The 26,493-nt window shown below is 49.8% G+C and overlaps 1 protein-coding gene across 3 annotated transcripts in view; it reads right to left on the bottom strand.

The window, feature by feature from the left end:
- Window positions 1-26,493, bottom strand: part of LGR6 (leucine rich repeat containing G protein-coupled receptor 6) — a 216,770-nt gene that overhangs the window by 75,823 nt on the left and 114,454 nt on the right. For 2 of the 3 annotated variants that reach the window (XM_039533142.1, XM_039533140.1), the window contains exon 4: window positions 26,037-26,108. In XM_039533142.1, the coding sequence (XP_039389076.1) occupies window positions 26,037-26,108 (72 nt within the window). Of the gene's footprint in view, window positions 1-21,794; window positions 21,877-26,036; window positions 26,109-26,493 lie in introns of those variants that run through there. The other variant, XM_039533141.1, reaches the window with a different exon arrangement.

Here is a 26,493-nt window from a genome sequence, read left to right as displayed (position 1 = left end):
GTTTTCCAACAGAAAACTGTTCTGTCAAAATTCTTCCGACAAACTCTACCAACAGCAAAAATCTACCAAAAATCAGTGATATCCTCCAAGTTCACCTTAGCTGCAATGAGATTCACTCTTTTACCCATAAGAAATAAGCAGGATAGTTTGATGTGTCTTTCTGCCTAGGAACCGATATGATAAATGACTATGGACAAATTTCTGCCCTGTCTTATACCCTGTTAACACAGTTACATGGAGAATAATTCAGGGCAAAGTTTGGCACATTGTTTTTTCTTCAAGACATCAGGACACCAAAACTTACTGAAGCATACGTTGCGTTTAAGAAAACCTGGTCAAAATTTTTCATCAAAACATTTTTGGACAATGACTAGCTTTTTAACCAAAACAAATTTTTGTGTGGCAATTTTGGTTTTGTTGAAAATTTCTGTTTTTGGGGGGTGGGGGGGTGGGGGGAAGGGGCTAAACAATGGAAACGAACAACTGTCATTTTTTTGGTACAATGTTCTCATTTTCAGTAAGATAAATATTGCTTGGGGTTTTTTTTTTTGGAAACCAGATCTCTTTTACCCCATAGCATACCGCTTTATTGAAAACGGTTTTCAAAAGCTAATCTTTTTCACATTACATTTTCATAGAAAAAGAAATTTCACAGCAAGTTTAAAAATACTATACATTTTTCAAAATTTCCAGGGAAAAAGAATTTACACTTTTTTGCCCCCTTCTAGCTTTAAGCCTTAAGAAAGGAAGACGCTGACACAGAGGGTGGACTATCCCTCAGAACATAAAGGGAAGTACCCTGAGAGGAGGATGTTGTTGTGGTTAAAGAAATGAGCTGAGTCTCAGAAGATCTGGCTCCAAATTCCACCTCAGTCACAGACTTCCTGTGTGACCTGGGGCAGTGCCTTTGTAGAAGGAGGATGATAATCCTGATTTGACTATGTAGTTTGTAAACTCCGCGGGCCTGGGACCGCCTCTTATAGTATGTAGACAGCTGCTACCACAACAGGACTCTGATTCCTATTGGAGTCTCTACTACTAATTTAATCTGAATGGTCCTTGTGCACATGAGCCTTGGCTGGCAGAGTTAAGCCCAGTTTTACACACAATAACACGGTGCGTGGGGATTTCACCATCCTTTGCCTTTCGGTGGTACTGAGGGGAAACACTGATTGGCTGCTAGCTAGGGATGGTGGTGAGACAGCTGCAGACAATACCCTGCTGTGGAAGACAGGCACTAAATCGATACAGACAGAGCTAGCAAATGGGCCTACATTTCTGTCTCGATTAAGGAGAAGTAAGGTAGATCACTGATGCAGCAGAACCAGAGCCATCTATCCCCCAAGATGTTCATGGTAGCAGGGCGCTTGCGTCTCAGAGGTTGGTGTCAGGTCAGCTGTCCTTCCTCCCCTGCACAGGGGCTGTGAGAGGAAGTGTCTACGCTGCAACTGGAAGTGTGACTGCAGCATGTCTTGAATCTAGCCAGCTCGGGTAACAACAGCAGCGGCGCTCAGGTGGCCCGCCCACACTGAAGCCCAAGCTGCTGCAGATTCACTAGCAAGATTACAACTAGCTCAGGTATGTCTGCAATGCTGCAATCAGACTTCTGTCTGCAGTGTAGACGTACCGTTGGCCCTGTTATATCAATATTAATATTGACCAGGTCTGACCTTAAACCTCTCTGTTGTATCCACCCATATAGCCTCCAATGCCATAGGATCTGAGAAGCTCACAATCTTCGCTGTATTTGTCCTCCCAACACGTCTGGGAGGTAGGGCAGTGCTATTATCCCCATCGTATGGGGGAAACTGAGGCACAGCACCATTTTTAGGCACCACTGTGCTCCACAAAACTCCCACTGGCGACCACCTAACCCTGTAGACACCTAAAACTGCCCAGTGCTTATGTTTTTGGAGTAAAAGTTTCTGCCTCTGAGCACGCGCAGTGCACCTCAGTCTAGGTGCTGGGGCGCCTATCTCCCACCTAAGCCCCAGGGCAATTCACAAACCGGGAAAGACAAGAGCTTGGATGCCTAGGTCACGTGTGGGGCTCAATCCAGTAGGTGTGTTCAGAGGCCGCCCCAACTCCACACCAGCTTCCCCCTCCCTGGTAACACTGGGCTGAAGATTATGGCATGCACCCGGGACCTGCATGACTCCCAGTTCAAATCCCTCTCTGCCAGAGGAGGGGGAAGTGTTTGAACAGGGATCAGCCACCTCCCAGGTGAGAGTGCCCTAAACCCTGCACTGAAGGTTATCAGGGTGGTCCTCCTCTTCTCCCCTACAGCTATTTTGTGTGGAGGCCTCTGAGCACCTGCCTGAAAGCCTATCTTCCCCCAGTGTGTGAACCACAAGAAGAGCCAGGTGCCTCCCTGCAGCCCGGACTTTGGCGCCAAGCTCAGAGCAGGGGAGGGCTTAGCACTCTCACTGGCATCTCCCATTGGCTAGCTCCCACTGCACCTCGCATGTTTACTACATTTGAAGGTGCCTGCTTCTCCACCTTAATTCTATAGAGAGCCCTGGTGCCTAACTTGGTTTTGTGGATCTTAATATTGTTCCTGTGGTTTTCGTCACAACACCTAAGTTCCTTTTGCGGATCCAGGCTTGAGAGACTAAGTGACTCACCCAAGGTCACCCAGAAAGGCTGTGACACAGCAGGAGCTTGACCGGGGGTCTCTCTCTCTCTCTCAACTTCCAGCAACTGCTGTAACCAATAGGACATCCTAATGTTCACACTGAACTGCTGTAAGTTCCTCACGTAGACAAGCCCACAGAGACTTGGATAGCTTCAGAAACCCGTCCTAACAAACAGATGTTTGCACAGTACATGAAAGCCTACCAGCGCCCCAGCTGAGCCGGCCAGGGGGACGCTCCATTAGCTCAGCTGGCAGGGTTGCTGTCTGTCTGCCCCAGTTCATATCTCACTGCAGGATACAGGCAGATTTAACAACAGTGCATAAATCTGCCAGGAGCGTCTCATAGACAGAATGCAGAGTCACAGACTTTTTAGGAGCATGGAGAACATTAAACTGCCTCTGATCTATGGAAAAAGAGAAAGCCACTAAAATACCATGAGCAACGTCGTGCTGGAGCCCCGCCTGCTCTATCCTATCCCAAAACCAGGTGGGGCTGCTTCATTTTCTCTTGCAAGGCTGGCATTGCCCTGGCAGATGGGGTAACAGGAAGGTGGCAGTGCCCAGGGAGACCTCTGTACTGCTGCCCTTATTATGTTTGAGGATCCGGGAATGGCAGAGGCAGAGCATGGAAGAGGCAGCCTCCTTGCTCCCATCTGAGACTGCACTTCCTGGCAAGGAGCTAGGTCAGGTGATGAAGCTGTCTCTTTGCACCTGTGTGCATATCTGCTTCAGCTTGCGAGGAGCTGATCTCACCAGAAATGTCTAATTGGTGCCTCAAAGGCAATTGTCTCTCTTCTTATCTGAGTTTACCTTGAAGGCTCGGTTGAGTTACCCACTCTCCCATAATAGGAAAAAAGTTCCCTGTGGTAAGAAAAGAAGGAGGTGATATCACTGCAACGAAACCTTTCCGATAACTAAGTAATGTCTAGGGCCCAAAGCCTCAGTGCTTTGCTCAGGCAGAGCTCCCGGATGCTTTGCTTGAGTCAGGACCTGGCCTGTTGGCTTCAGTGGGAGCTTTGAAATGAGGACTACTCAGCAAATAATGAATGAAGACCCTGGGCCATGGGTCCAGGGCAGAGCAAGACACCCAGCTCAGAGGCACTCCACTCCAGCTTGGGTTCCAATCCGGGTGCATGCGTTTGCAAACCAGCTCCTGACGGTGGTGCACATGCAAACACCCAGTCCTTTCTGGATAGCTGCAAACCCTGAAGCTCCAACTGGCCAACCAAGTGTGAGGCCAGGTCACATGGTCATGTTCTTCCTCTTGATTGGCTTAGGATACCGTACAAACCTGTCTGAGTATTAAAGGCAAGTATTAGTCTTCGAGAGCCCCTAGCAGAATGGGTTGGAGGAGGGCCCACTGGTCAGGGCGCTAACCTGGGACTTGGGAGACCCAGGTCCAATTCCCTGTCCCACCACAGACTTTCTGGGAGCTCCTGATGCCTGTATTGTGCAGTAATCGCAGTGGAGTGAAATTGGCATATTTTGGGGAAAGGGGAAAAACTGTCTTGCAGGCTTGTCCCAGAATTCTCCAGAGGCTCAGCTCAGTCTCTGCCACAGCAGCTCTGCCAGCCCACAAATCAGACCTGCAAGAGGCCCCTAGTCCTGCTTCCAGTTTCCAATCAGCTCTTGCAAACTTCCGGGCAAGGCCTGCGAGCCCCAGACATAAACACATTCTCTGTCCGTTGGCTGCTGAACAGGACCCAGTGGAAAAGATTGTCAGGCTCTGTTTGAACTGCAATCAGTGCTGCTCTTGGCACAGATGGCTCAGGGAAATCCTCCGCGGAAGGATGCTCAGGCAGTGAAATCAACCCCGGGCTTAAACTCCACACTCGGTGCCCTTGGTGGAAACAAAAGGGCTTTGTTATCCCAGCCACAGCCACCTCCAAAACCCCTCCGGTCAGAATTGTGCAACCACGACACAAGTTGGGATGGCGGCGCAGCTAAAAGACTGCTGACACGGAACCCTGCAATCAAGTCCTTCCCCTGGGGATCTTTGGCTTCACACCTGCTGCTCAGCGCAGCAAACAGCCTGGCACAGGGAGATGCTCCCTTGTAAAAGCCTCAGGAGACAGCCAGACACCGGGAGGAGTGACTCAGGAGGGGGATCAAAGAAGTGCATGGATCCCCGAGTTTCTGCAGGGAACTGCAAACACCTGAGTTTGTTGGACAAGGAGAGAGGAGCATTTCCCTGTGATAGGAAGGAATGTGAGCTACTGACAAATGCCCAGGCTGCGTGTGGCAATATTTGACCATCGTTAACCTGTTGTGTTATTGGGGTGGGAATGGGGGAGCAGAGGCTTGTAGTGCTCGTGAAATGTGCTGAACTGAAAGCCCATAACACTGATACCCTCCAACGTCTTGTCTCCACTAGGAGAAGAGTGTGTTCATAATGTGTTAAAATCCTATTGCAGACAAGGCAAGTTGTTGTTGTAACATATTAGCAGGTGGAGGTAAACCCTAGGCTCCCCAGCTAATGTGTTAAAATGACAGCATGCCCTGTCTACATTAGGATTTTAACACACTAGTGCACACGTGTTAGCCTGTAAGCTCATTGGGGCTGAGTCCATCTCTGTTCAGTGGTTGTAGAGCACCTAGCACAATGAGGTTGTGTGCCATGACTGGCTTCCTAAGTGCTACAATAATAAAAACCTTTTTTTCTAGTGTTGATGTGGTCTTGGCTTAGGAAGGGGAGCTGGGGATGCTCAGCACCTCGGAGAATCAGGCATAAATGCGCAAGCACAGAGTGCCTTCAGGCAGGGCAAACAGGCAGACTCTCAACTCTGGTCCTTTCCCATGGGCTGGTACAGGAGCTTAGGCCATTCTGCCTCCACGAACCCAGGTCAGAGAGGGCTGAAGCTGGAATGAAGGTTCTGGAACTACTAAAGCTGGATGTGAGTGCTGGCTTTTGCCCTGACGAAGTGACTCAGGTTGATGCTCTTTGGGACAGGCGGTGTCTCTTTGTTCTCTGTCTGTACAGTGTCTGGTGCCATGGGGACCTGGCCCATGGCTGGGGCTGTTAGGTGCTAACGTAATACACCTACTATATAATGTACAGCACCTGGCGCCATGGGGACCTGGCCCATGGCTGGGGCTGCTAGGTGCTACCGTAATATACCTACTATATAATGTACAGCACCTGACGCCATGGGGTCCATGGCTGGGGCTCCTAAGTGCTACAGTAATACAAATGATATATAACAATAGCAACAGGGGCCATTGGCAAAGCCGTGACTAGTTACAGGGGAGCACGGTGGCACGTCTCCCCCAGGGGGCAATGATGTGGTGACCTCCTGCTTTTGGCAGGGGGAGGGGAGTTAGAGGGTGCAGAGGTGCAGGGTGTGAGGCAGCAGATGCTTTCACCCTTTCCCTGAAGAGCCAGCGCTAGCCCATTGGGGGCCCTAAGCAGGAATTCTACCCTCCCCTCCCCGTCTCCTGTCTCCGTGCCACTTGCAGACCAGCCAGATGGACCAAGGCAAGTGGGCGATGGCTGCAGTCGCAGCTTCTTGCCAGGAGGGGCCACTCTCTACCTTGCCTGGCAGGCAGGAGGCTGCAGGTGGGACTAGCTCAGCCCTTCGCTGCCTGGCCCCTTCCCTTCCTGGCTCAGACCAGAGCTGGGAGTGCGGCAAGGGGAACCTAGGCAGGCAGTGGGGGCTGAGCTGGCTGCAAGGGGGGTGGGGGGAGCCCCAGCTCCCAGCTCCCTGGCCTCCTCTCTGCCCAGCTGCAGCAACCTCTCCTTCTACCCCTGCGGTAGCGGTCCTGCTATAGTTACCTCTTGGACCAGCTCCTGCGCTCCACTCAGGATTAAATCTAGAGTTGCCTCTCCCCTTGTGGGTTCCCATACCAGCCAGCTCCCTATACAGGATCCTAAAAGGAACAGAAGCGGCTGATCGGCTAATGGAGGTTCTGGGAATCCAGACATCTGGCACAACTGCCCCTCTTATGGAGCAGCTGGTACGGGAACCCACAAGGGGAGAGGCAACTCTAGATTTAATCCTGAGTGGAGCGCAGGAGCTGGTCCAAGAGGTAACTATAGCAGGACCGCTTGGAAATAGTGACCATAATACAATAGCATTCAACATCCCTGTGGTGGGAAGAACACCTCAACAGCCCAACACTGTGGCATTTAATTTCAAAAGGGGGAACTATTAAAAAATGAGGGGGGTAGTTAAACAAAAGTTAAAAGGTACAGTGACTAAAGTGAAATCCCTGCAAGTTGTGTGGGCCCTTTTTAAAGACACCATTGTCGGAGAAAAACGACGCTTGAAATCAAGCGGAAGTGTTGGATTGAAATGCAGATGCTGGGGTACCCTTAGGGGGTAAGGTGGAATGTTTAGACTGTCCCTTACCCATTTTCCACTTACACACACAGAGAGGGTGCCCTGTCCGCACTAGCGGCTCAGAAACTAAGGATCTTTCCCTACAGGGCACTCACACAGGAGAGACTCACAAGGAAGACTACGACTCTCCTACACCTCCCTTCAGCAAAGAGCGTCTGCTAGTCTCTGGGAGACGGCGCCGCTTACTCTAATTGCATCCAGTGAGACGATCAGATTGTCAGTAGCCCACACGGAAGGGAAAGGGGAGGGAAGATGGGTTCACACACTCCGAGACCCAGGTAGCTTCCTCGCCGGACTATGCCAGGCTGAGTCAGCCCACCGTGGGTTGGATCTCCTAAAGATCCACTAGTTACCGGGCTTGCGTTAGAGCAGTCCTGATCATGAGCTTCCGCTTCACAGGGTACTCTGGGCGTCTTCCGATAACGATCACTCACACTGGTGTACACACAGACACACACACCAAGGCCTCTTTTCTTCCTTTTTTTTTTTAACCCTTTTTTAACCCTTTTATCTCTCTTTTTTTTTTTTTTTAACCTCGATGCATCTTTACCTGGTCCAGACCAATACCATGAGGCGGTATGACAACCCCTCTTGAGGCGGTAAAAACCCCTCAGCACCGGTGCATTCTAATGCATTTACCTATGCATTACCTTATGCATTTACCTATGCATTTACCTTGGCCAACTCAGCAGTTCCCAGTACTGCTATAAACTAACCTTATTGGGGCCTCTCCCCAATACCACTTTGCATCTGATCCTGCTGCACAGTCAATAAGTTCAGATGGCGTGAGCCCAACAGAGACAGACGTCCTCACGGACAGTCCTCCTCCGATACCCCAATAGAGATTTCAAAAGGTCTCATACCTCTCATGTGGCGCCATGGGGTTCGAAGGGGAATGATCCGTAGTAGCCGTCTGTGGGTCCGTGGGCGTTGCCATCCCGGACGAGCCCCCAAATTGTCGGAGAAAAACTCAGTTCTCGCTTTTTGTTTGGGTGCAGCAAAATCAAATACTTTATTATTTCTCCAGTAATTACAATGGAGGGAGAGAGTGCCATAGGACACAGGGTCGCCCCAGTCCCGGACAGGTCTCTCAACTGGTAAACAATTACATCAAGCCTTTATACCTTTGTTACAGACAATTTCTAGCAATCATGGAGACAGTAAAGAGAAAACAATTGCATTTGTTTAAACATAAGCCTTTCTGCTATCTTATTTATCTCACTACTAAGAAAAGCAAGCCTGCATATTTGGTTAGACTGTTGCAAGGTCGTAATAACTTTTCACACAGTTCACTCTGTCTCACATTATCTTGCTTCTACAAATCTCACGTCATTAGGGTCACAGCTAGCCTAACTCATGCTAAGTAACTAACATGCATTAAGATCCCTTCAAATCCTTGTTAATTATTTACTGGCTTCCACACCATAATAGAGGCCCAACTTCAATGTATACCCCAAATTAAGAAACACAGTAAAAGAACTAAAAAAGAGCCACCATGGCTTAACAACCACGTAAAAGAAGCAGTGAGAGATAAAAACGCTTCCTTTAAAAAGTGGAAGTCAAATCCAAGTGAGGCAAATAGAAAGGAGCACAAACACTGCCAACTTAAGTGCAAGAGTGTAATAAGAAAAGCCAAAGAGGAGTTTGAAGAACGGCTAGCCAAAATCTCCAAAGTTAATAACAAAATGTTTTTTAAGTACATCGGAAGCAGGAAGCTGCTAAACAACCAGTGGGGCCCCTTGACGATCGAAATACAAAAGGAGCGCTTAAAGATGATAAAGTCATTGCAGAGAAACTAAATGGATTCTTTGCTTCAGTCTTCACGACTGAGGATGTTAGGGATATTCCCAAACCTGAGCTGGCTTTTGTAGGTGACAAATCTGAGGAACTGTCACAGACTGAAGTGTCACTAGAGGAGGTTTTGGAATTAATTGATAAACTCAACATTAACAAGTCACCGGGACCAGATGGCATTCACCCAAGAGTTCTGAAAGAACTCAAATGTGAAGTTGCGGAACTATTAACTAAGGTTTGTCCTTTAAATCGGCTTCTGTACCCAATGACTGGAAGTTAGCTAATGTAACGCCAATATTTAAAAAGGGCTCTAGAGGTGATCCCGGCAATTACAGACCGGTAAGTCTAACGTTGGTACCGGGCAAATTAGTCGAAACAATAGTTAAAAATAAAATTGTCAGACACATAGGAAAACATAAACTGTTGAGCAATAGTCAACATGGTTTCTGTAAAGGGAAATCATATCTTACAAATCTATTAGAGTTCTTTGAAGGGGTCAACAAACATGTGGACAAGGGGATCCAGTGGACATAGTGTACATAGATTTCCAGAAAGCCTTTGACAAGGTCCCTCACCGAAGGCTCTTATGTAAATTAAGTTGTCATGGGATAAAAGGGAAGGTCCTTTCATGGATTGAGAACTGGTTAAAAGACAGGGAACAAAGGGTAGGAATTAATGGTAAATTCTCAGAATGGAGAGGGGTAACTAGTGGTGTTCTCCAAGGGTCAGTCCTAGGACCAATCCTATTCAATTTATTCATAAATGATCTGGAGAAAGGGGTAAACGGTGAGGTGGCAAAGTTTGCAGATGATACTAAACTACTCAAGATAGTTAAGACCAAAGCACATTGTGAAGAACTTCCAAAAGATCTCACAAAACTAAGTGATTGGGCAACAAAATGGCAAATGAAATTTAATGTGGATAAATGTAAAGTAATGCACATTGGAAAAAATAACCCCAACTATACATACAATATGATGGGGGCTAATTTAGCTACAACGAGTCAGGAAAAAGATCTTGGAGTCATCGTGGATAGTTCTCTGAAAATGTCCACGTAGTGTGCAGAGGTGGTCGAAAAAGCAAACAGGATGCTAGGAATCATTAAAAAGGGGATAGAGAATAAGACTGAGAATATATTATTGCCCTTATATAAATCCATGGTACGCCCACACCTCGAATACTGTGTACAGGTGTGGTCTTCTCACCTCAAAAAAGATATTCTAGCACTAGAAAAGGTTCAGAAAAGGGCAACTAAAATGATTAGGGGTTTGGAGAGGGTCCCGTACGAGGAAAGATTAAAGAGGCTAGGACTCTTCAGCCTGGAAAAGAGGAGACTAAGAGGGGATATGATAGAGGTATATAAATCATGAGTCATGTGGAGAAAGTGGATAAGGAAAAGTTATTTACTTATTCCCATAATACAAGAACTAGGGGTCACCAAATGAAATTAATAGGCAGCAGGTTTAAAACAAATAAAAGGAAGTTCTTCTTCACGCAGCGCACAGTCAACTTGTGGAACTCCTTACCTGAGGAGGTTGTGAAGGCTAGGACTATAACAATGTTTAAAAGGGAACTGGATAAATTCATGGTGGCTAAGTCCATTAATGGCTATTAGCCAGGATGGGTAAGAATGGTGTCCCTAGCCTCTGTTTGCCAGAGGATGGAGATGGATGGCAGGAGAGAGATCACTTGATCATTGCCTGTTAGGTTCACTCCCTCTGGGGCACCTGGCATTGGCCACTGTCGGTAGACAGATACTGGGCTGGATGGACCTTTGGTCTGACCCGGTACGGCCATTCTTATGTTCTTATGACTGGCTCAGTCAGTCACTAAAGCAACGCCCAGAGGTCCCTGCCTGGATCAAGGCCCTTATTCTCCATAGGTTCTTATACAGTGCTCACCACTGTAGCATCACAGCACTGGGTGCTGCCCAAACCCGTGATAAAGACAGCCCTGCCCCCGACACGTCCAGTGCAGCAAAAGCTGTTCTAGACAATGGAGCGAGCGTGATGTGAGCGGGGAGCAAGGCCATGCGCCATCGCAGAGCGTGGGGGTAAAGCGTCCCAGCGTGGAGGAGCCAGCCTTTACCCCCACGCTCTGCGATGACGCATGGCCTTGCTCCCCGCTCACATCACGCTCGCTCCATTGTCTCCAGCGACTGAGCTTCTGATTTGTGCAGCAGTAACGGAGAAGAGCCCCAGGCCATCAGCCTGGGCCCTTACAAGGCACCATGCAGTGGGTCATCTCTCATATGGCTATGGCAGAGCAGTTGTGTTTCCTCCTACTAGCCCCATGGGACACAGGGACTTCTCAGTCACGCCCCTTACATCTGGGACGACCCTCCTTTGGTCACCATAATCTACCTGTGGTGCAATGAAAAGCTGCTGCACTAGACCTGAGGCCCTGGGCCAACCTATCTATGTAATGCTGACATGCATGAGGAAGGATGGTCCAGTAGTTAGGACACTAGGCTAGGGCTTGGAGTCAGGTCCCTGCTCTTCCACTGGCTCCCTGTGTGACCTTGGGCAAGTCACCTAGCCCCTCTCTGCTTCCATTCCCACTGTGAACAATGGGGTAAAGGCACTGTCCTACTTCCCAAGGATGTAGGAGGATCGATACGAGTGTGAGGTGCTCAGATACTCAGGTGATAGAGCCAGGTCAGAGGACATTGATAGAGGAAAGGGACGTAGCTAGGAGTATGACTTGTTGGTTCCCAGAGGCTCTCAGAATGACTGATCGGGTATCGTCCGGTTCCTCTGAACACTTTGCTTATGGGCGTCATTAGGAAAAATAAAAACCACCTTGTTTTCCTACCAGAGCAATGAGTGAGGCGCTACATCCTGCACCGGGAGGCAACGTAATCCCTCTGATACCCATCCTCTACCCCCAGGTCTGATCCAGCTCTCACTTACCCCAGCATCAATCAGGAGGAACTTTCTGAAGTCAGTGGAGTGACACAGGTATCACTCCAAGGGAGACCAGAATCAGATCCCATTGTCTATCTAGGTTCCTCTCTTGGTACCCAACTACCACAGTGAGGGCTGCCTAGATATGACACTAAAATATAGATCATTAGTTTTATACCTGCCGTCCTCAGCCCATTTTAGATGGATCCTCACTGTAGCTCATCAGGTTTGTAGGAATGCTGACACATCTACTGTACGTAACATCTGGGACTCATCTTCCCTGTTGCACTGACACATCTACTGTATGTAACATCTGGGACCCATCATTAATCTTCTCAGTCACCAGGGGAAATGTAACAAGTCCTGGATTCTCATGTGCTTAAGTGAGAGAGTTAAGGGTCACGAGTCCCCTTAATAAAGGTCAATGGAAAACATATTGGGAGTTATCCTATGACTCATACTCTAGGGTGTGTGTGTGTGTGTGTGTGTTATTATTTATTTAGTGCCTGCAGTGTTCTAGGCCCCATGCAAACAGGAAAGAAGTTATGGGGCTCTTCTGGAAGAGATTACAATCTGAACTTTGTGTCTGTGAGCTTCGGTGCTTGCAGACAGGTGCTACAGTGCTTGTCTCCTGCCATGGTCCAGTTGAGAAGCAACATGAAGCTGAGTCTTTGACATGCCACCAGGCTGCTTATATTGGAAGGAAACTGCAGCCCATCTTAGGTACAGCTTTGTAAGGTTCCAGCAGGTCTTTTGTGTGCGCGTGTGTGTGTGTGTGTGGGGTGGGGGGTTGTCTCTTTCTGTCGCATCCCTGGAACAACACCTGCAGGATGCTTGGGAGCACTGCTGGTGAATCCCAATGAAGTTGTGTTGGGGATGACAGAGGGTTAGACGAGATGAGGTAGCACATACCCCAGCATCATATTTTCCATCCTCCCCTGCTCTTTAGTTTTAGGAATAATATAGCACACTTAATTTTTCTGCAGGCTCCTTCATGCAGTGCACCACCAGCGAGATAATCACAAGCTCATGAGAACAGGGAAATTAGAAGAGAGGAAATGACTCAAGTGCTTAAAAGGAGCGTTAAAGATGAATGGGGCAGTGCAAGTACCTGTGGTGATACCATAATTTGAGATTGTTAGTTCAAGCTAAGTGAAAAATTCTTTCCACATTCCGGGCCAGATCGTCATCCGATGTAAACTGACATATCTCTGTTGACTTTAGTGGATCTACCCCAGCTGAGCATGTGGTCCAACGCATTCAGTGAATACAGCCTCTGTTTCTGCTGGAAGGACACGTGTGACTTACACCAATTTATTTATTTTGAAAAAATTACCAACTTTTCTTGTACCTCTTTAAAAATTCGGTGTCTTGACTGTGTACTATTCTCTGTAAGCAGCTGAGCTGAGTTAGTCAGCTAAGCCATGTGTATTGTTTCTCTTCTCAGACTGGAGGACCATGGGAGCACTTTGCAGCACAAATAATTACATGTGCATGCAAATGCAAAATTTGGTTTCCATGAGCTACTTTGAAGTTTGCTTCCCATGAACTTTCACATAGTTGAATCTCAGTCATTCAGAGTGAGGACCAACTGGAGCTAAGAATGCCTAAGTCTTTGAGTCCTTGGTCATTTGCTCCCTACAAGAGGGTAGGATCTCACCTTCCATGGGGTTGCTCACTTCCTGATTAAGAAAGCATCTCTTGATGGTGGCAGATTGCCAGGACCCTAACAAGGGCAGCCATGACCAAGGGTCAGAGCAGGGTCAAACCTGAGGCCAGGAATAGCAGAGGAGTTCATAATCAGCTTCCAGACCAAGGTGGATACTAAGGGTCAGAAGTCAAGTCAGGCTCCAGGTCAAAAGGCAAAGTCCAAATTGAGGCAAGGTCCAAGCCAGGCGAAGGAATGGTTGTGACAGCTACAGAAATTCCACACTATTGCTTAAATACTTCCAGGAATGCCCTTTGCATTTATATAGGGTAGGGAGCCATGAGGCTGCTGCCTGTCAGACTCCTTGAGGCAGGACTTCCCCCGGTCTGTGGACACAGAGAGTCATGGGCAATGCAGTGCTAACTAATTGCAGCACGGTGCAGTTAGCGACCTAGAAGTTCTGCAGACTTGGGTTCTAGACCAGTAGGATCTTACGCAATCTCATGGGCCATTGCTCAGTTTCTAATTTTCTCTTCTTGGGGAGGATTGTTAAGCCAACTTTGGTGTGACATGGCATCCTCTGATTCCCAGATCCCTTTAACTTTTACATTAGACCACTGTGTAGTGCAAAGATGGCTCTAGATTCACCAGCTGATGGTGGGCAAAGGCCAAGTGCCTGTGCTGTTTCACTTCTTTCTGTCAGGAGCCTTTTGTACCATCGCTTGAGACATTTTGGGCCCCAGCTGCAGCAGAAGAAACCACCCTGGAGGGATCTGGTCTCTCTGAGGGGTTCCAGAGGGCTGTTCTGGGTAACTGCTCTCTTGTGGGGTTCCAGGAGCCTGTGTTCTGTCATCCCCCTGTGCCCAGCGTGCATCTTAGGCCCCATGGGGAGACAGTGACATGCCTTGGGCTACGATGACATCAGGATTCTGAGGAGAGGCAGTTCTAGGTGTTGTTTTCAGCAGACCCAGGTGGTGTAGTGTCTTTGTTTTCGTAGTATCTAGACGAGATAAGGACATGGCTGAAGCTTAACTAAGGGGAAGGGTGGTCTTGTAGGGCACTCAGGAGATATGGGTTTTCTTCTTGGTTCTGTTTCAAGCCCTCAGTGTGACCAGGGTCACTTCACTTAGGGAAGGATTTCCTGTCCTGATTCCAGCACCTTGCACCTCCTGAGTAGCACAATGAGTCAGAATGTAGCCATAGCTGCCTAGTTAGGGATTCCCCCAGCCGTGGGAACTCAGCTAGTGTAAAGCTCCTGCACCAACTGCTGGATTGAAAGTGGTTCCAAGTCTCTGGCCCTGGGCCGGAACAAAGGCAGCTGCTTTGCTGCAAGATGCCTTTGCAAAGGCAAAATATTCATTGGAATCTTGATTTGCAACTATATTCTGCCATCTGTCCAGCACATGGCATGGCTCTCAAAGTGCCGTGTGGATCAGTGGCTGGCGAGTTGATTCCTCCAGTCCATGGTGACTCCCAGACTGCTACAGGGAACAAAGCTTGACCAGTTCTCTTCCAACTACAGAGCATCAATGTGATGGAGCAGTAAGAGATCAGCAGGTCCATCATGTGCTTTGGGCAAGGGGAGCAGTTGACGTTGCTCGAGTGTCCATCGAAGAAAGGTTCAGACAAATGAAGCACCACGAAAAGACTCTTGAACAATTGTACGGACCTTGACCGGACACTGACACCTGGGGAATGTTCGGCCGTCAGTGATAAAGCCCTCTAGGTTGAATTGGACAACATCTGTCAAATTTTGCAATATGCGAAGCACTCTCCACTCCAGGTTCTCCAGTTGATTCACAAGGCAGAGCTGAAGGACACTTTTCCTGATGTGTGGGTAGCTTTGAGGATTCTGCTCATGCTGCCGGTCACAGTCGCGAGTGGTGAGTGCAGCTTTCCGAAGCTCAGGCTCATTAAAACATATCTTTGATCGATGATGGCCAACGAGAGACTGACATCGCTTGCTATTTTATGGCTTGAAAATGCCATTGGCCAGTCTTTGGATCTCTCTGACGCTGTGCTTCAGTTTGCCAGCGCAAAGGTGAGAAAAGTGACCTTTTGAACTACAGGACTAGGGTTAACATTCTAAGGCTGTCACCTACAGTAGCATTATTTAATACTGGTCCACCCAAAGTTGGTGACCAGTTCAATTTCTTGATGTTAATACATTTCAGTTATTCTTAAAATTAAAAAGTTTCTATACACTTAGAGGAAACAATTTTTTTATTTGCCTATATGTGGCATGAAGAAATACAGATTTGCAGATCCTTGTGTGCAAATGTATCGTCTTATATGACAGGGATAAATTCTGCATGCAAGTTGTGCACCAAAGTCGTGAAATGGGCTACAAATGCAATTAAAATATGGCATTCAAAAGCTTAACAAATGGGGAGGAGGCGCTGAAGACGCTCCTTGCCTGGGTCACCATTTGGTCTAGGGCCAGCAGGGCCAGCTCCAGGTTTTTTGCTGCCCCAAGCAAAAAAACCCAAACAAACACCAGAATGCCGCCCCTTGAAAAGAGCCGCCCCCAAAGGGCCAGAATGCCGCCCCTTGAGAAGTGCACATGCTTGGAACACTGGTGCCTAGAGCCAGCCCTGGGGGCCAGCCCTGGCTTGGAGAATTCACCTCTGCCCATGCCCGTTCCAAGTGATTCTTCAGACTCTAGGCTGACCTCTTGTGGTTAAACTCGGCCCACTGGCTTGCCCCTGGTTTTGTGCCCTTTTGTGGTACAGAAGTGCTATTATGCACTGAAAATGCCCAATGGAAAAAACACATTCTCATGCAAGCAAGGAGAAGAGAATAAGCCCACAAATGCTGCCACGCTTCTCCCCAAAAGTCAGCTGCTGGGCTGGCGACAGGAGAGGACTTCAGAGATGAGACAGTTCTTCAGTCTTTTCCCAAAGCAGCTACTGGTGGAAGAAGGGCCTTTTGGCTGGAGGAGATCCACCTGCCAGAGCATTTGCCTTTTCCAACCCAAGCATTATTTCTGTTAAGATGCGGTCCATCCTCTGAAAAACCCGAGGACCCTTGCTCTAATGGACACAGCTCAGAAGGAAAGGACTCATGGTTGCTTTGTCTAAATCCGAGTCCCTCAAGATTCCCAGTTCCTTGGCTACTTAATAGCTTCTTCTCAACTCCCCTTCTACTGTGCTCCACAACCCCTCCTTATGGCCCATAAATCACATGAACAATACAGAGCTAGCCTTGTCACGAGATAAATTCTGCGTCAGCAGGTTGTAAATTGACGTTACATTATCCCTGTTTTATAGACGCCTCTTCTACTTCCATAGCTTTCTATCCTGTAAATGTTCAGTGGAAGTGACTTTTCTTTTTACCTGTATTCCATCAAATGCGATTTACAAGGAATAATACTGCCCTTAATGGCAAGCTGTCAAATCTCAAACAGATCAAAGGTGAGAGATGAAAATGGAGAGAATTCACAGGAGCTCTTTAGGCCATGCTAATTCCAAAATGATTTTTCCCCCTTCCATCTGTCATAAAAATGTATATGCTTGTGAGAGTTTGATCAGGTGGGGGAGCGTTTTCCCCTTTGCCTACATCAAAGCCTACATACCTGCAAATTCCTAGAAGTCATTCCTTGCGTTTTAATCTCCAGCCATATATATAAAAATAATTATCTCCCCTAAGGGGCCGGGGCTGGAAGAGTCTTTATTGTGATTCCATCAGTTTCCAAAGGGTTCCTGCTAAGGATATCAGGATATGAGGGTGTCTCAGACAGAAATTAAGAACCTGGAGGCATCTTGTTACAGGGGTCACAGCCTCCACCCCGCCCCCTCATGACAAGGGGGGGCCTTGCAGCACTCTGCCTCAGTTTCTCTGAGGTTTCCAAAAATAATCCACTCACTGCAAAATTCTTTAAAATAAGCTCCCTCCTCCCCACTCCTGGGGTCTAGTCTATTTAACATAGCCCAGCTCCCAGAGTGAGCTCCCTTTCACCCACCCTTAAGTTCAGAGTTTCACAGCCCTCCTCCTGGGACTGCGCCGTTTAAGACCTGGCATCCCTGGCCTGCAAACGCAGCACTTTAGTGCAGGGTTTCACAGCCCTCTGGGGACCATGTGCTAGCTCAGCATCCCATCACAGCCTGTCTGCAGCCATTCATCATCACCACTTCCCCTTTCTCCTGCAGCCTCTGGGCTAGATAAGGTAGAGACCTGATTGGGTCACATGGTCTTCATTTCTCCCACCTGGGGCTGAGACCCATCTCCCTGTAAAGGGCAAGCCAGCCTATGACACACCTGTACTCCAGCCCCACATATATCCAGCCCCAAACCAGCAGAACAGTTTAGCATGATTCCTTCCAGCACTAAGGTTTGTCCATTGCCCTTTCTTCCTCCTTCCATACTACCCTTCTTCACCTTCTGCAGACATGATTTTCCCTGGGGGGTCGGCAAGGAAAGCTGAGTTACTTTAAATAACCCAAATGTGGGCACGTGGCAGGGCTGGAGGGTCTTTCAGAGCCCCAGGCAGGCTCTGAACATCGGTAGAGACAAAGCATGAGATGGACTAGGAAGCTTGAAACAACTGGAGTCTTTCCGGTGACTTCAGTTGGAAGTCATATGGCGGCCACAGCGAGCAAGTTTTGTTAATGTGGCAGCACTTTCCCTCTGCGGATCTATCTGGTAACGTCAGGAGGAAAGACATTCAGGTGGAGTGCGAGGCTAAATGTTGTCAAGTCCAGCAGTGGCACAAGAAGCCAAGGGAGAGTAGGGAAGGGCCCTTGGTGGAAAGGTTCACGGTCAGGCCTGATGCTATGCATCAGGGATAATAGGCAACAACTTTGCCTTTTCGTCTGAGATACCCAACGCACGTCACACACAAGTAATGAAATTCCCACCCTACCTGTGCGCGTGTGTGAACGTATCCATGTTTTAAAAGGAGGGGCACGTGAGGAGCAGAGGGGCGAAGCAACTTGCCCATGGTCCCACACAGAGTGAACGGCAGAGCTCAGCCCAGGATGGCTGGTGGTTCAGGTGCTAGCCTAGTGTAATGCCTCCTACGTGTACCTCAGCATGTTTGTATGTTTTGACTGGGATGATGTGGCTATTAGCTAAAGCTGTGGAGCAGACTCATTAATCTCTCTCTGTGTCTCTCTCAAGTGGTCTCGGTGCCACTAGATGGGACAGAACACCACACCGAGGAGGTGTGTGGGTTACACTAGCACCTAGAAGACCTAGGTTCAAATCCCAGCGCTACCACCAGTGCACTTTGTCTCTGTGCCTGTTCTCCAGTCCTAGGACATAACAGGGATGTTACGAGATGCTAGAGGGATTGGGACTGCGTGAGTACCACTGACTGACTTGAATGGGAATTCCTTATACCCTGCCTGGGAGAAAAGTAGCTCCCAGAGGTCTTGCTTCTGAGTCCCTGGCTCCCGCACCATTAGACTGCATTGCCCATGTAGCAGAGGGATCGTGACACCAATCCTGCCCCAGTGCCAGGAGAGGGAATGCTTGAAATCCCTTCCAACCCAAAGGATTCAGAGGGGGCCAGGGATTAAAATAGCTCCTTCTCCCCTCCTTGTTCAATCTGTGATGGTATCGACCTAGTGAGGTGTAAGCCCCTACCTACTCTGGCTGGACAGATCTCCGCATGGCTGTTAGGTCCTACCATGCAGTCCACCGTGGCAGGGCTGAACACAGCAGCTGCTTTTGGGGATCCTGCCCAGTGGTGCTTCCAGGAGTGTGTGGACTCAAAACCAGACGAGGGAAGTGGCTGCGACTCCCTGGAGATTACTGAATAGCAGCCGGTGCTGGAGGAGCACTGACACCCTCCCTGGCAGCTCAAATTGCTGCCGAGCTACCCAAGGCAACTCCCCCTGTGGAATCAGCCGGCTGCTTCTGAAGCGCCCTTCCCCAATGCGGCTCTGCAGAGAAGCTACCGAAGGGCCCAGCCGTTCCCGTCACGTTTGACTATCATTCGCGGGAGAAAAACCAAGAGTTTATCTTGATCTTTTAATCCATCGTGGCTCCCTTCCCTCTTTCCCTCGCTCTCCTTCTGCAAGCCCAGTAATTATAATTTATAGCACCTGCTTGCTTTGAAACCCTTGGATTCCTTTCATCTGGCAGAGGAACAGACGCAATGCCCATCTGCTTTAGGTAAAAGCTCGCAAACCGCAGAGTCGTTAATTAGACTGACACACGACTGTTCCAGAGTACACATGGCATTCTGCTACCGCACCTATAAACCGCTGGCAACCAGACACCCTGCCAGGAGATCACAACTGGACTGGAACATTACATAAGGGGCTGGCACCTGGTCTGATTTGTCCAGACGTTGCCATCAGGTGTACGTGCTCTTCTCGCTAATCCCTCCTGTTGGGTTTCAGAATGGACCCAAAAGGCAGAGCAAGCCCCCATGAGAAGCAGCCCCTCCGGAGCAGGCAGTTGGGCTGTTTTATAAGACTCTGGGTTTTCATTTCTTTTTAAATCCAAATTCCTCTTTCCATTTGTTTGGCTACTCTTCTTCCAGGGACGTCTTTGCTGACAGCTCCCCAGAGCTCTGTAGGGTTCCTGCTCCCCGCAGCAGTAGATGATGGAGATGATTCTAAAACCGAGCACCTCTGGCTGAGAGTCATCAGTTGTGGCGGCAGAGTGATGGAACTTGCAATCAGGGGTGTGCCACCGATCTCAGAATGAGGGGGGATATGGTGCCAGTGGGATGACAGGGGCAGATGAGGTAGGGGGAACAAGGTGCATTTCCTCCTGCAGGAGGCAGCTTTAAAACCACCCCCCCTTGAAATTTCAAACAGGTGAGCCTAAAATCAGCAGGGACCCAGGGCAGCACCCAGGGCAGCAGGAGGGGAGGACCAGATACCCAGCAGGGGAAGGATAGAGAAAGTCGGGTCAGCAGGTGAACAGTGCTGCAGGAGCACAGTGTCGGGCGGGCAGCAGGCAGCTGCAGCAGCACCAGTGCAGGATGGCTGCCGGCAGGAGGAAAAGCTGCGTCTCCATCTCTGGCACCGGTTATGACACCCGCTCCCTTTGGCCAGCTTGTCCCCGTGGCATAGACAGGATCAAGCATGTCAACACCTGCTGCCAGGAAACACCCAGCAGGGGTCAGTCATGAATTGTGCACTCCTAAATCACAGGCAACCACAGCTGAGTTATGCACAATAAATAAAACCCAGCATTTGCTGGAGCGGGGTCCCAGCCTCCAGTCTGACTGCAGGGGTGAAGTCTAGGGGAGCCAGACCCCTCCACACACACACCTACCAACACCCACTAGGCATGTCAGGCAGTCTAAGATGGGGTAACCTCCATGCTGAGGAGCTGGACTAACGTGAGAAGCGGAGGTTAACGTAGGTTGGGGGCCACTTCTTACCCCTTCCTCTTCACTGCTTTGGCTGCTACATTCCACCTGCACCCTCCTGGGGGTACTTAAGGGGTGGTATTTTCTCAAGCTCCCTGCATGGCCTCGGACTAGCGGCACGCTTCTGCTAAAATAATCAGCTCTCGACGGGAGGCAGAGCGCTACAGATGCATACACAATCTGCGAGCTGGGGACATGCTGCAGACCCCAGAGGCGTGCTGCGCTGCTGGCTGTTGCTAAGGCCCATTGCCCCGAGATTCACCTTGCCCGGCTGGAAATCCTGCCGGCGTTGCTTTCCCGCTTGAGATCGCGCTACATTTTGCAGGAGGGAGCTAAGTTGCCTTATCGGAACTGTCACGCTCCAAAAACGAAGAGTGCATCTAAAAACCAGGGAAGAAACAGGACAATGGTGCTCCCCCTAGTACAGCATGTGTAACCCACACACCTCCGGGGTGTGGTGCTCTGTCCCAGCTGGTGGCACTGAGACCACTTAGAGACAGATTAATGAGTTTGCTCTACAGCTAGTTGGCTTTTAGTTCATAGGGCAGAGGCTCATGCCTCCAGAGGTCCCAGGTTCGATCCCACCTGCCAACGACTGTGGTTTACATACGCACAGGGCCCCCTCTGCTTTCCAACCAAATTTGGTCTGTTTCTCCCCATGCCCTCTGTTCTTATGTTTAATGGGGTCCCAAACTTAGTTGGGACCATTCGTTTCAGTTCAGTGCTGAGTCCTATGGGCACATGTTGCAAAGGAGCACTCAGGAGCATTTGTTTGAACTCCACATGGCTGGTCAATTCACCGGTGTTCATCCCTTTTGTATTTGCAACATGGCTTTTTGTTCGGGGGCGGCTGGCCTCCAAGTGAACACCCACAAGGAAATGAGAACAAGGGAATTTATGAATGAACAAGAGTTTCCTTAATTATTACTTGTTATTTTCTTGTTTAAACAGTTCCAGCTATCCAAACAGAGGGCAGAAACAATACCACGTGGCTTAGATGACTGGTCACGAAGCATTAATCAAACTAAACAGCAAACATAGGCAGAAAATTGGTCAGCCAGCCAGCCCAACAAATACTTGCACAATCCTGAGAAGCCAAAATCCTGATTTCATCTAAAAAACCCAAGCAAATCAAACCCACTGTGAGGCGGGCTTGTCTCTAACCCGAATGTTCTCCAGCATTTGGGAGGGGGCTCCTGTGGATGTTTACATGCGAGTTTCCTCCCTCCACACCCGACTCTGCTCCGATCTCACATCAGAGTCACTGCATTGTGACTTCATAACAGCTGACGGGGCAACAGACGGTGATGTCACTGATGCAGCTGCCTGCCCAGACTGCAGGAGATTTTTGTTCTAACACATAGAGCTGCAAGAGCGAGAAAACAAACAGCACACTCGGGTTTTGTTCATGCTCCCCCCACACACTCAAGTTTGCTCCAGTCTGCAAGCCCGGTCAGCTTATGATGTTTTATGGTGTGTTCCCTGACGGCACGGCAGTCAGTTAATAGCCTACGAAGTGCCAGGCAAGCCCCAGAACTCAGGGTGATGAACAGTCACGAAGTGCCATAAAATCCTTTCCCGTTTCTGAATGGAAAGACCAGAAGCTCTGGGCAAGGTGAACAAGCCAGAGCTCACATACCCCAGCTCGTAATGCTTGGAAGCCACGCTGCAATGATCTATGGATGTTCCAATCTGCTTACTAGGCCGGTAATAAATACACGTGAGCCTCATAAACTTGTGGAAAATTACTCACCCGTACTTGAATTATGAAGAGAAAAAAAATCTCTAATGCAGACCTGCCTTCTCTTCTTCAGAAATGGCTGTCGCTATGGAGACACGGTTAGAACCCAGGGGCTCGTGGCCAGGGGCCAGTTACTTGCATTCAAAGATGTACTGGCATCTTTCATCTCTCTCAAATCAGACCCAATTTATCCTAATGGCCACTTGTCAAACGGAATTAGGTGGAATGGGGAGGTCACAGAAGGGTATTTCTGGAGTAATCTTGGCTCTCAGAGGAAAATTGCTGCACAGGAACACACAGAAGATGAGGTCTTTTTTTTTTTTATGAGTATAGTATAGAGCAGGGGTCGGCAACCTGTGGCACGCGGCTCACCAGGGCAAGCACCCTGGCGGGCCAGGCCAGTTTGTTTACCGGCCATGTCCGCAGGTTTGGCCGATCGCGGCTCCCACTGGCCGCCGTTTGCCATCCCAGGCCAATGGGGGCGGCAGGAAGCAGCGGCCAGCATATCCCTCAGCTTGTGCCGCTTCCCCATTGGCCTGGGACAGCGAACCGCAGCCAGTGGGAGCCGCGATTGGCCGAACCTGCTGACACGGCAGGTAAACAAACCAGCCTGGCCCGCCAGGATGCTTACCCTGGCGAGCCATGTGCCAAAGGTTGCCGATCCCTGGTATAGAGAAGGAGGGTAGTATCCCTTTAAATAGTTTGTGAATTCTCTAGTGGAGCTCACTGTGTTCTATGGTTTGATGCTGCCAAAATCCATCCGGAGCAGCCGCCTGTGTATGTACATATTGTTAGTAAACATAGACTCCACTGGGCCCATGTGATTGCTCCATACTATCACTGTTGCGTAAAGAGCAAAAGACACAGCAGTGTCAGTGAGTCAGTGGTTCTCTGATCCCGGCTCCAAGTGGGTTCAGTGGCCGAAGGACCCCAAACCTTTCGGAAAAGTCCTCCAAGCTTGGGTTTGCATCCCACAGGCCAATCCAATCCCAGTGAATCCCATGGGGCCAAATACGACCCTGGTGTCAGAGGGGAGCAACTCCAGCAGTTTTGCTGGAGTCACACCAGCCCCCCGGGAACTCTGAAGGTGATCTCCAAGCGTTGGCTCAGCTGTTGAGCACCAGCTTCGTGGCTTTACGGAGCTGAGCCGGAATCTGGATGCAACCTGATGTGGCCAGTGCTCCGGGTAGGCTCAGGTCAGTCCCACATCACAAAACTAACTGCAACACCCTGTGCTACTCTCTGCTGTGCTCAGAGCACTGCAGGTGTGTGCAGCCGGAATATACCTTCCATGCCGCCTGAGGTCCCATGTGTGGGAAGCTCCGGCTCACCACTGCCTGCGTGGGTGCAGGTCGAATGCACCTCTGCTTCAGTGTCATGTGAGTGGACCAGAGCACTGCAAATCTGAGAAGAAGAAGAATATACAAACAGAAGCTCCCCATACCAGCCTGGGAACAGCCTAGCAAGACACTGTTCTGTGCTTGATCTGCAAGGTGGGCTAGGTGAATCGAAAAGCAAACTTCGCGGTGACTCCGTCCTGATGCAATCTAGATAGATGGATGCTGCAGCGCCTAAGCACCCTGTCCTAGTAGAGACCTGAGCCTGCTGTGCTGGAGAAACGTGATGGGTCGTACCCCCTGAACTTTAAACAAGTCCCTGTGTTGCTCAGCTTCCTGGAGCTCTCTGCATCCTTTGCATGTGTCACACTGGGGTGGGTTTTCAGCCGTGGGGATTGAACCTGGCACCTCTGGGTCTAAAAGCGTAGAAAGACTTTCTGTTAGCCCCAGCAGGCTCTTCAATATCTGTGTGGCCCAGCCGCCACCAGAGGGGGACAGAACACCACACCAGCCAGCTCGCACATGCACTGCAGAGCAGGTCACTCCCCGGGAACGCCGCGCTGAGCTCGGAGAAAGGGGAGCTGTCGAGCCCAGGCGCGGGGCGTTGTGCTTGCTGGCTGCCCAGCTGTGCACTGGGTAGATGTCTGCCCCTGGTGGGGTGCTGAGCAGGGGTCTGCCTGCGACAGGCCCAGAGCGCTGCCCTGGCGAATGCTGCACGAGAAGGAGCTGCCTCTCCCCCCACAGCTTAATCTTTAGTCTTGCTGTTTCTGTAGGATTGGTGTAGAACAGATCACATGGCACACCTCGCACCCAGGCCTCAGCGCTCCTCCAGCAGGTGGGAAGCATTTCCCCGTTTGACAGATCTGGGGAAGCAGCAGGGGAAGGAAGGAGAGCCAGAAGGAGGAAGGGGGTGATCATGGGCAGAGTCAGCGACAGCACCAACTACTGGTAGCCATAAACACTTGAAAGCTCTACCAACAGAATTAACATTCTCACTCTGCTTTAAACCATACAGAGAATGGCGCCCAGCTACAAACCCACTGGAAAACGCGGAGCATTAAAAACGATCTCACTTTTGTGTGGGGGAAAAGAACCCTGACATTTCAGCTCTCTGATTCTTCACCAACCTGGTGGTGGTGGGGGCAGGGGACTGAAAACAGAATGTTTTTACACGGTGAAAAATCCCTGGAACTTACATCATCCATTGGTCACGCTAATAAGGGCTTGTCTACACTTAAAACGCTACTGCGGCACGGCGGCAACGCTTCAGTGTAGACACAGCCTATGCCGATGGGAGGCGTTCTCCCATCCCTGTCGTTAATCCACCTCCGCAAGAGGCAGTAGATAGGTCGGCGGAAGAATTCTCCCATTGATCTAGCACTGCCTACACTGGGGGTTAGGTCAGCCTAACTACACCGCTTGGAGGGGGTGTGTGGATTTCTAACATCCCTGAGTGATGTAGCTGGGTCAACTTAACATTTTAGTGTAGACAAGGCCAACTGTGAAAGTAGTTACACCTTGAACGCAATGGGAGAGCCAGGCCTGGAACCCCGCCGTCCTGGCTCTGAGGCCGGGGCTACCCCTGAAGGTTGTACTAGTACAACTAGTTCAGTTACGGGGGGTGATTTTTTTTAACTAATATCGTCAGACCAGGACAAGCCCTAGTGTGGCTGCAGATGTGCTGCTATAAAGGTGCCTTATACTGGAGTGTGGCGTATTCCCCTTCCTGTCTAGGAATCACTATTGGGGTATTAAGCACTTTTATACCAGTCTAGGTGCAGCCACACCAGGGCTCAGGGTTTGTACGTCTATAGTTAAATTGTTGCATGCAAACAAGGCCTGAGTCCCCTACTCAAGCCTGCTAGGCTCTGTGCTGCTCCAGGCTAGACTGTAACCGCAGGGCTAGGGTTGGGTTTTTTTGAGGTTTTTAAGGTCAGGGTAGACAAAGCCCTGGATGGGATGATTAGTTGGGGATTGGTCCTGCACTGAGCAGGGGGTGGGATTAGATGACCTCCTGAGGTCCCTTCCAACCCTGAGATTCTATGATTCTATAGCTTGCCTTGTAGAGAGCCTTTTTCCAGGGCTCCTGGAAACGTTCGCCAGCTGCAGTGGCCTTCTCGCATGGGGAGATCTAATTCCAGCAACCCTAACAAGACAGTGGTCCTGCCACAACAGGTGCCCTCCCTCCCCGCAAGGCCAGGGACAGTAGCACACGAGGGGAAAGACAAGACAGAAGGAATGGAGGAATTAACGACTCCTGCGCTGAGAAGCCGGCAGCTCCCAGCAGGGATCCTTAATGACTTACAGAGACTGGAGGTTTGGAAGATCCCTCAGTGCCTCGGCGGGGATCCGGCTGAGCTGGTTGTTCTGCAACATCCTATAATGAGAAAAGAAAAGGCTTTAAAAAAACAACAGGCTGGAGGCTTCCCCCACTCCCCTGGCTGGGAGACGCAAAGCCTCAAGCCAAAGGGCTGCTCTCTCCAATGCAGGAGGGGATGGGAGGGAGGCTCGGGGTGCACAGGGTTCCTTGTGGGCTGCAAATAAGTGACCGGCAATCCCAGCGGAGACTAGCACTAACAGGGAGTCTGCCCTGTGGCTGGGCGGTGTGATTCCCAGCTCAGCGAGACATACCCTCTCTAGCTCTGCTCAGCAGCATTAGTGGCCAGGGTGGTGTGGGCAGCTACCCAACCACAGTCCCAGCTGAGATCCTTGGTACATGCCCGAGTGGCTAGCCCAGACCACAGCCTGAGCTGCCATGGCCA

The sequence above is a fragment of the Mauremys reevesii genome, linkage group 4 (assembly GCF_016161935.1).
Source record: "Mauremys reevesii isolate NIE-2019 linkage group 4, ASM1616193v1, whole genome shotgun sequence".
Lineage (NCBI taxonomy): Eukaryota > Metazoa > Chordata > Testudines > Geoemydidae > Mauremys > Mauremys reevesii.
This window is presented reverse-complemented; position numbering and strand designations above follow the sequence as displayed.